At 40.8% G+C, this 10,432-nt stretch overlaps 2 protein-coding genes across 2 annotated transcripts; one reads left to right on the top strand and one right to left on the bottom strand.

Moving 5' to 3' along the window:
* Positions 1–2,220: 2,220 nt before the first annotated feature.
* On the top strand, positions 2,221–6,013 carry tada1 (transcriptional adaptor 1). Its single transcript, XM_026373676.1, has 8 exons — positions 2,221–2,327; positions 2,875–2,966; positions 3,058–3,123; positions 3,476–3,570; positions 3,719–3,931; positions 4,246–4,397; positions 4,575–4,731; positions 4,871–6,013. The coding sequence occupies exons 1-8, from the start codon at positions 2,254–2,256 to the stop codon at positions 5,021–5,023; spliced, it is 1,002 nt and encodes a 333-aa protein (XP_026229461.1). The 5' UTR covers positions 2,221–2,253; the 3' UTR covers positions 5,024–6,013.
* Positions 6,014–6,409: 396 nt separating this feature from the next.
* Positions 6,410–8,533, bottom strand: LOC113172447 (transcription factor AP-1). The gene has a single exon (XM_026375417.1). It carries the CDS (start codon positions 8,253–8,255, stop codon positions 7,227–7,229), a length of 1,029 nt encoding a protein of 342 aa, XP_026231202.1. The 5' UTR covers positions 8,256–8,533; the 3' UTR covers positions 6,410–7,226.
* Positions 8,534–10,432: the final 1,899 nt, after the last annotated feature.

Genomic DNA, 10,432 nt, shown 5'->3' with positions numbered 1-10,432 from the left:
AAAAATTCAGATGGTTCTCATTGTTCATGTGGTTGGCATGAAATGCTTGTTTATTCTAGACTCAAACCTTGAAACCTCGTCGATGATCAAATAGCTGTCTTTTGTAAAGATGTATGACCCCAGAACGCTGTGCAGTCAGCATTAGTCGCTGGAGGACCCACTAATCTAATAAGTCTACAGTATGACTGTTAACTGTATGTATTCTGGACAGATTATTCCACTTATTTTGATGAATGGCGTGAGTCACGGAGGTCTGTTTAAGGCTTCCCGACCGCCTGGGGAGACAGAGCCAGAGCAGCGATCACCCTGACTACTAACTGTTTTTACACCGTACTTAAAACAGTGAAAAAAAAACAGGGCCTCACAGCCTAAACCCGCTTAAAAGTGATATGAGCCAAAAGACAACACAAGAAGAAGAGAAGAGCCAGAGAAACGTTTTACTTTACTTACTATGGCATCTATTACACTATTTAACTAAAAAGTGAGAAAACACCAGTTAAACGTGTTCATTAGAAAGAACAATTACAGCAGATAGCCACAAAATGATGAAAAGGAGCAAGGTAGCAAATCTATACATAGATTAAGCATTGTAAGATTCTTTAGACAAATAATGAGGGCTTGATGTCTGCAGTTAAATTGAGCTCACGTTAAGGAACACTCAAATGTGCTTTGAATGTGATTAGGGATTTTTTTTCCCCCACCAGTTCTGAATTCAATTGTTAATTCTGCCACTAAATTTCAATGACAGTAAAGGAAATATGGCATCTGATCGCTTCATTTAGCTGTACTTCAAACCTCAGCTGCTGTAAAATGATAGCAGATGATTTTGGATGGGGCTGGCATTTCAGTGCTTAAATTGGGAGATCTGTATAATGTTATTTAAACTAGAATTAGGTTCTGGCCGCCTGCTTTGTGTTGGAAGGAGGCTACTAGGATCATTAAAACTGGTATGTCTAGAGCTATGGTAGCAGAGAAACCCTTAAGATGAACTTTACTGAGCAACAAAACGATGGAGGATCATTAATAATCAACATTATTATTAAATTCCTGGAGCTGAGATAAGGGTCACATTAAATTTCCTCCTATTTGCAAACTGTTGCGACACTGCTTTATGCCCATGAGACAGATTTTTCTTTTGTCACATTCTTGGCATTGACTTGCACATTAACCCTACAGGCATACTTTATACACATCAGCTCAGACTCCAGTGAGCCCACGGTGCTGTATTAGATCATGTCATCTTTGGGAAATAAACACGCTCTGTCTCAAATAATAAGCAACCAACACGCAACTGTGTCTTGAAAACACATGCTAAGAAACTTACAAAAGGCACAAGAGCATAAAAATACAACTTATTACCATGTTGCATTGTTGTAGAGATGTGCACCTTAGCCCTGTTACAGTTGTGTTGACATGGTGATGAAGCAAATGCTTTGGTCTGATTCATTTTACTCAGTGATGTTGAGTTGACTGGACTTTAAGAAGATAAAATCATGCCATGACACCATCTAGTGGTGCATTAAATTTACTACCATCTCATCTGGTAAAAGTAGAAAAAAGGTTTAACTGAATATAATGATTCTCAGGGATCTCCCAAGATCCCAAGAGTGCACAGAATGTGGGAAAATGGCTATGTGAGGAAAGCACATCATCAAGTGCAGAAACAACAAGCTGCAGAAGTGTAGTGCAAAGATAAAGTCAACAAGCACATTTTTGTTCTCTGATATGCATGAACTCTGCTAGGACTGTGTACTTACAGATGGCTACATGCATAGAGTATGTATAAAAAACACAAAATATTTTAAACCTTTTAAACAAATGTGTGAATCAGTAAATAGAATGATAAATGACTGAAATAAATGACTTTTATTAAACGCATAAATAAATAAATGTATTTCTACATTGTTATTAACTGGCATTTCAGCTTTTATTTATGTGTCCGTCTATTTATTAGTTTCTGACCTATGTAAAACTTTGGACATGATGATATTTTAGGTTATAGCCTACATTAAAAAAAAAATTATAAAACGATCATTGTCAGCAAAATAACTACTACTTTATCTTTTGTGTATAATAAATATATTACAAATAGCGTACTGATTGGTGACATTCGTGACAACTTTACATGTTAAGTAGTATCATCGTGTTTTCATTGTGCTAATGAATCTTTACTTACCACAATAAACTCAGACGAAGAAGGAGGAGGGGACTTGCTGTCGCCGGATGATGACGTATCCGTAGCGTTTATGGACGATGGCGGCTCATGCTAGCGAGCTTGAGATTGCAAAGAAAAACTTAACTGATGCAATTGGGGATAACGTTAAGCAGTGAGTAAATTTATGAACACAACTGTTTTCTTTTTTACGACCTTCATTTTTAACTGTATTGTGGATTTTCCGCGGTAATACAAAGTCATTTAGCCATTGGCTAACTGTGAGCATTTAGTAGCTTCTTGCTACTTGCTGCAGATGTTTGCAGCATTTCAATAGTAGTTAACGAGCTATTTCTTCAGATATTCACTCTTTATTATAAGTTCTTATTTTGATTTATACAAACGAGCCTTTGGGCTTCGTCCGAATCTGCTTTGACTTAAGTTGAAACTAAAATATTTAACTTTAACGGTTCAACTTACCTGCTCAATGTAGTTTGATGTATATTTGAGTTGACGTGAAAAAAAAAAATCAAAATAAGATAAGAAGAAGAAAACCAGGAAACCTTATTCTTATTAGCTGTTTATTGACTGTTAACTGTTCATAAAGAAATGATAACATACATAGGATTGAATAAAGTAAATGCTGTAAAATGCATTGTAACATTTGAAGTAGATAATGTTAGTCATGTGTTGACATTTCCTGTTTTATTCTTCATTATCAGTTATTGGGCAAACCTGAAACTATGGTTCAAACAGAAGATCAGCAAGGAAGAGTTTGACATTGAGGCACGTCGTCTGTTGGCTCAGGAGAATGGTAAGAAGGACAGAAAAACAAATGTAGTTTTAGTAGGAATGCTGTTTGTAAAATGTGGTTCTTATGTATTTTCCTCCTCATTCCTCTGCAGTACATGTCCACAATGATTTCCTCCTGGCCATTCTCACACGCTGCCAGATCATTGTTTCCACACCAGGTAGGATGTTGCAGATAATTAAATTGGTATGAAAGTGTGCATGCGTTTGCGATAAGGCTAAGTGTCTATTTTATTCAAACTTGCTATAAAATCAATAATCTATTGTAATTTTATTTAGATATTTGTATTTGATGTTACTTTATTTGTTTTAGTAAGACTTAAGTATACATTGTCTTTTATGGCCTTCTCATCAAGTTATCATAAATGTATGATTACCAAATTAAAGGACATATAATGTTGATGATTCATTGTTAAGAGCCAAAAGATACTTTTAATATTTAAAGTTTAAGATAATTTAAGGCAAATCAGTTTCTTTGATGCATCCAGTTTTAATATATTATCTGTCCACTAGAGGGCGCAGGGCCTTTACAATGGCAAGGGGGTTCTGCTTCAAAGCCTGGGAAACCAAAAGGAAAGAAGAAATGTTCTTCTAGGCAGAAGTTTGATGTAAGTGGTATCAAATGAACAATTTACTTAAACTTATACCATGGTGTTTTTTATGGTTTTAATCATTTAATCAGTCACTGTTTGCTTGAACCAGGCTGGATGCTGTTTGTGTCACGTGTACATTTGTATGTCTTATTTGTGTCTTCAGCATCGTTTCCAGCCTCAGAACCCTCTGAGTGGTGCCCAGCCATTCAGTCCCCGTGAAGTTGGAGGTGAGGAAGAGGAGGTGCGTCTCAGCGCTCATACTCTGCTGCTCCCTACACGAGGCCAGCTGGAGGCCCGCATGATGGTGACAGCCTTTGAGCTGGGCCTGGATAACATCACAGAAGATGCCGTCAGCGCTATGGTCTATGCCATTGAGGTTTGTAGAAACTCCAAGAGAGTGCAGACAGTTGTAAACAAATGATCGTGTGCGATGGGAGGGATTTGACAACCGGGAGTTTTGTGTGGCCAGTCACTTGTTTGGTTGTTCTCATCATTATATGTTCCAGTACTATGTTAATGATTTACTACTATGTACCATCCACAGTACTGGACCATCCTTGTGTCCTTTAATATGTATAATATGAATAAGTGATTTCACAAATGCACACATCTCTGGTTAAGTATGAGTTACAGCTGTGTTTGTACAAGACACTGAGCAAAGCTTGATTATCTTGCTCTTATTTATTTTAGCACCACTTGAAAGATGTCCTGACCGCTGTAATCACCCGGAGGAAGGCATATCGGTTACGGGACGGTCATTTCCCCTATGCCTTTGGCAGTGATGTCACGCCGCAGCCTTATCTGAAAAACAGCCTTGCTGCTTACAACAGCGTTACAGAATGGTAACAGTTAGCTCTTATGGAAGATAAAACATTTAATGTAGACGTACATTTTTGTTGCCACTCTCTTTTGAATGAGATATTTTTTATTTCTGTCTAGTTCTTTGCTATTAAGGATGACTATATTTAGTATTGCTGATATTTTTTTTTAATCTATTGATTAGTTGGGTTTTTTTCCAGTCCCCCTCCCAGTGCTTCTCTCCCTGCTGGCCCACCACCTCAAGTGTCACCTGATGAAGCTGAGCAACAAGCTGTTCACTTACTGGCTTGTTCTTCTGACAGTCTTCCCGCACCCCTCCCACCAATCAGCATGTTTGATCTCCTAGAGGCTTTACAGGTAAAAATAAAATAACTTAAAACTCACATGGTTTTATTTCTAGTAGTCTCTTTTGGTCATACTTGCTTGGACCAGTGAAACTGCTGCTTAACATAAGCGCATATGATTTGATATCTGTTGTTACGTTGATCTGAAATAGGTTCACCATGGCGTGATGCCTTCCCACACTATGTATGCCCTCAACATGGAGCGCATCCTGTCACGGCTCTGGCACCCCAGCCATGAAGAACTAGAACAGGACCACGTTCACCGGCAGCGTCTCACTGCGAAAGAGGGCGTGATTGTCAGCTGAGAACCTCTGACATAGGACTGAAAATCAGGAGTCAAACACAAAAAGAAATGGATGGAGGATAGTCTGTCCAAAAAAGCCGGAACCCTATGGGACTTGGAAAATCACATCCGTGTTGCACAGAAATAATAGGGGAGGAGTGGAGCAAGATGAAAGAGAAAAGTTTGGACAGGGGACATAGAGTGGGCAGTAAGCTCCAGCCAACTGCCGATACCTGGCAGATTAGCACCATACTGTAGCTGCTTTATTTTTGTCCAATCATTTTGGCTACATATCAACCAACATTTGAAACTTCTGTTATGTATTAAGAAACCTATTTGGTGGTGAAATATTTAAAGTGTTGTGATTTGCAAACAGCCCAATTTTGGAATATATGTGTGTGTGTTTTGTTAAGAAGTCCTCATATACTTCATCATGGCTACGTTTCCAGCAGTTCATTTTTGTTCATGTTGTCAGATATGCACCACAGCTGTTGATTAAAAAAAACACCCTGCTAGAAAACAGAACAGCCCATATCTAATCATGCAGCATTGTGTTCAGTCAAGTCATGACATACTGCACATAGGACAGATTAAAGTTATTTAAACAGCCTTACTGGCTCTGTACATCCCACGCAGGTGTTTTGATTTAATGACTGATTCAACCTCATGTCAGGTTGGAGTTGGGGGCCTAACTATGATATGGAGTATGTAAGGTCATCTAACACACCAATAAGTTAGAAAGGATCCCATTATAATGTGGCAACAGAGATGTCAAATGAATTCTTAGACAGCGTTCAGTCACCTGTGTGAAAATCCGACGGCACAGCTCCCTCCTCTCACGAACCTGTTAAAGTGTACTGGTGTCCTTCAGTGATGGAGTGTGTCTCAGTGTATTCCAATATCCGTTTGCCACGTATGTGTGCAGCATACAGTACAGGTGAAAATGTGTACAAAGTAGTATCTTTTTCTACATAATGCTTATTTGTAATTTATATTAGACAGTAATTCAGGCAATAAATGTTCTTTTCTACATCTCTTACATGAAACCATTTCCTCTGTGCTCCTGCTCACTCCCAGAGCGTGTAAACAGATCTGCCTTTGCTTGATAGATTTCTTCAAGGAGCTGTAAGTGGGAGGACGGTGATTCACACACACACACACACACACCCGTCCCAGTGCGCACTCAGGACCTCTAGCCATATTTGGCAGCCTTCGACTCACTTCCGACACCTCGCTGTCCAATGGGAGGTCGTGCAGGCTCGCTAACCATTACGAGCACCTCGCACTACACTGGTGACTCAATGTCCCGTCTGCCGCAGTTCCTTCAACAACAAATGCCTCTTCAAAAGACTGGGTCCAGTTATCTGATCTATTAGTCGCTACACACAAAAGCACTCACACACACATGTAAGCGTGTCCAACATTTTTATTTTCATCATATTTACAGTCCAAGTGCTCAAAATACAGCGTACAAATATTATTACAAAGTAATATTTTTTAGGTCTAACGTTAGTTATACCTATTATCACAAAGTTGTATGAACATAAGGGTTAAGAAAGTAAGGCAGGTTTTGTCAGTAAACGCAACACACACACCCATAAGAGTCTTTACGCAAAGGTGTGACTGTTTTGTTAGTGTTTCTCTGTACATGTAGTCGCTGGTGGGATCAGTGCTTGACTCAAGTCTATTTACCTGATAGCGGGAGATCTGCAGGGTAAGTGTGGCTCACTGTGTCTCTGTCCATTTGCAATTTGATCCCACAAAAGCTCTGACAGTCCCTCTGTCAGGATGGAAGACTGTGTGTGTGTGTGTGTGTGTGTGTGTGGGCCATAATCAACTGAGCCTGTATGGCAACTTACAGACCTTTTCCGTATTACCCTGGCATGGCTGAATACAATTTGGATATTGCAGTTTTGTAGAATGGAAATAAAAAAAATATAAACAGAATTGCCAGAAAATCAAGTGGTGTAACAAGTCACAGCAGGGCCGTTTAGAGCAAATGTTCCCTCTGAGCCGTGAGTCTGTGCAATAAGTTTGGTGGCCTCTGCACTAATTCATCAGACAAGTATCAAGTCGGTCACCATCAGCCTGAGTGGTTCATTAGATGGAAACAAACATTAAAAACAGACTCAGGGCTTCCCTGCAAGGCTGAACATGCCAACTAAAGCTGCATTTGGTCCCCAGAAAGCGTCCCTCGGCGTTTCTTCCCCCCCCCCCTTAGCAGTCTAGTAAGCTTGGAGCTGCTGCGTCAAGATGAGCTGGCACCCGCTGTTAACGTGGTCCATGACCTTTTGCTTGAGCAGAGCCAGCTCGTCCCGGAGGACGTTGGCAGAAGAAACCAGCTCCGTGTTTTGGCTCTTCAGGTTTTTGACCCTCTCCTCGAGTCGGGAGATCCTCTCCAGCTTCCTTTTCCGGCACTTGGACGCAGCCACTCGGTTCCTCATGCGCTTCCTCTCGGCTTTGATGCGCTCCTGGGTCTCCATGTCGATGGGAGACAGCGGCGGAGTGTCGCCGGACATCTCGGGCACCGTTTGTGGCTCCTCTTTGAGGGAGTGTAGCCGTGAGGGCCGAGCTGCGGGCAGCTGGTGGTCCATGTGGGACGGCTGCGGTGGGCCTGGGTAACTTGCAGATGGGTGCCTCTCGCTGGCAAGTGGAGACGCAGAGCCCACAGTCCGGCTAAAAGTGCCTAGGTTTGTGTACTCCGGAGGCTCCGTGGGCACCGAGCAGCTGTAGGGAATCCCGCCGCTCTCCGACGCAGCAGATCCGGGGGCCATGCTGTTGGCCGCGCCGGTGTGTGCGTCAGGGTGGACGGGTGGTATCTGCTGCTGATAGTGGAGCTCAGCAAGTGCCCTCACAAACCCTTCAGCAAAGCCCTCCTGCTCATCCGTGATGTTCTTGGGACAGACGAACTGGGTCGGGGTGGGAGTCGTCAGCCCGCTGCAGGACTGGATGATCAGTCTCTCCAGTTCAGGCGAGGCCAGCTTCAGTAACCCGACATCAGGGGACGTCAGGATGTCCAGAGCCTTGGCGCCCAGCTGGGGTTTGAAGTTTTTCGGGTCGTTTAGATTCAGGGTCATGGTTTGTTTGAGGGTTTTGGGGTTGAACCCACACACGCTCGTCCCGACATGCTGAGAGTTGGAGGCAGTCACAGCTTCGTCGTAAAACGTCGCTTCCATTTTTCTGGACATAAAGTTCGTATCAACTCGACGTCTTCTTCTCTTATTTAGTAAAAGTCCACACTCAACCGTGTACATAGATCCAGCGACTCCCTCTCTCAACTGTCTTGTGACAGAGGCCGCCTATTGTTGAAGTTCAACTCACTTGACAACTTTGGGTCCAGACAAAACTTTTCTCTCGTGAACCGTGCGATCGCCAAACAAACGTCGCCGTCCCGCCGCCGATCCTCAGTGTTTTGACACCTCGAGCATCCTCGTTGACGTTTTCCCCTGTCCCCAAAACTACAAACACTGCCTGAATAGGGATAATACTTTCTATCACTTCCAACGTGGAGACGAACTTTATCCACCTCTAAGCTGCAGCTCTACAGAAAATAACAATGATGTCATTTCTACGGCCCCTGATTGGCTGGAGAGGATTTGGTGGGCGGGGTACGTCTAATGACATGCAAGTTGCTCTGACAACTAGCCATTTCCCCGCCCCCCGCGATGGCTTATGGGATTAGGTAATGCAGACAGTGGAGCAATGTACTCTGGGATTACGTAGTGTTTTTGAATATTTAGTTACCCGCTCAATTATTCGTTACCCATCTTAAAGTAAAGGACGCAGCACATGATCTGTTATTCAAATAACATTTTTAACATTTTAAGTTTCATAGGTTTATAGTCAGATTTCTTAAAGGATGGTTTTGATAAGGAACATGCTGCCATCACAATGTGAAGTTTGACAGATTGAAAAGAGGCATTCAAGATGAGGTGACACCTCATTGTAAAATATAAAAAAATCATCAGTTAGATACAGTAAATGTAGTTACAGATGAAAACGTGGGTCCTGACAGCTAAATCAGGATGTATTTTCTTAGAATCAGGTAGGTGCTAAAAACAGCCATATAGCAGGAAATGAAGAAATATAACAACAAAACAAGCTTGCGGTCTGCCTTGCACAATAAAGTGCAATTGATCCATTTTGAAATATATTAGGGCTGGACCCTAAGATGAATTAATTAATTATATTAGATGGACTATTTGTCTGTCTCTTTCTTACATTTGCTCAGAATGGAAATTTCATGTAGTTGTTCAACAAATCTTAATGAAATATACTTTTGTTTTCATTTATAATCCATATTTCTTTCTAATTTGTCATATAATTCAGAACCAGCTGTCTGTACTGTTTTTCTCACACTGATGATGTCATACTGTATCTTAGATGCACTTTTCTGTTTCATTCATTACTTATAATGTACAGGGTATAACATAGACGTGTAACAAGTCCATGTCCTTTCCTTTGTGCATTGCTATATAGCAGCCCAGCTATATACGATCAGCATCGTTGGTTTAGCATCCTAAACAACCAGTCAGCTCATAGTATAGTTTAAAGAAGATAATCTTTAACTTACTGTATTCAGAGACCATTAGAAATAGAAGAAAATGTATTGTGCTGAGACATTTAAAAGATTTATCATTGCAGTTATTGTTAATTGGGCAAATGTGTCATGATTAAAAACGTTGCTGTAACTTATAAACTATTCATGATATAAGATTTCCTCTGTTAAACCTCAGTGCCAAACCAGCATAATGACTCTCCAATGTATAATGAACAGTGGCAAGAAAAATTCAGATCTTTTATGTCTTTATTGAGAACAACCATAAAATGTAATATGTGAACCCTTGGAATTAATTACTGGTTTTGTTTTTCTGAAGCCATTCTGTTGTGTGTTTTGGGTTAATGTTCTGCTGCATCACCCGAGTTTCAAGTGACGTACAGACATTCTCACATTATTCTAATATTTTGATACACTTGGGAATTCATCTTCCCCCCACTCACTGCAAGCTGGCCATCATGATGTTTCCTCCACCATACTTTACGGTTGGGATGTTTCAAAATATGAAGTGCCCTTTATATGCCAAATGTAATGCTGTGTGTTCTTACCAAATAGTTCAATATAGTTTCATCAGTCTTCTTCTTTACTTCATTAATGAGTGTTTGTTGTGCTCTTATGGGATGCCCACTTGTTGGTAGAGTAGCTACAGTCCCAAAGTGTCTCCATTTGTTCATTGTTGCCTAACTGTAGACTAGTTAGTTTCTAAAGTCTTTGACAACACTTTCCAACCATTTCCGGCTTTGTTTTAGGTTTTTGTGGTTGTTCTCAATAAAGATATAAAACATTAGAATTCCTTTTGTGTTATTACTTTAGGCCCATTATATGACATTATACTCTTGACTTAGATGAAGATCAGATCACATTTTATGAAAA

Source organism: Anabas testudineus, chromosome 17 (assembly GCF_900324465.2).
Source record: "Anabas testudineus chromosome 17, fAnaTes1.2, whole genome shotgun sequence".
Classification (NCBI taxonomy): Eukaryota; Metazoa; Chordata; class Actinopteri; order Anabantiformes; family Anabantidae; genus Anabas; species Anabas testudineus.
The sequence above is the reverse complement of the archived record's forward strand: the minus strand, read 5'-3'. Positions and strand labels throughout refer to the sequence as shown.

What these genes read in the sequence shown, in the direction of transcription:
- tada1 (XM_026373676.1), top strand. Translation starts at nt 2,254, where the DNA reads ATGGCGGCTCATGCTAGCGAGCTTGAGATTGCAAAGAAAAACTTAACT. An exon ending in CTATGGTCTATGCCATTGAG is followed by an intron (nt 3,932 to 4,245) that starts GTTTGTAGAAAC and finishes TATTTATTTTAG; the next exon opens with CACCACTTGAAAGATGTCCT. An exon ending in ATCTCCTAGAGGCTTTACAG is followed by an intron (nt 4,732 to 4,870) that starts GTAAAAATAAAA and finishes GATCTGAAATAG; the next exon opens with GTTCACCATGGCGTGATGCC.
- LOC113172447 (XM_026375417.1), bottom strand. Translation starts at nt 8,255, where the DNA reads ATGTACACGGTTGAGTGTGGACTTTTACTAAATAAGAGAAGAAGACGT.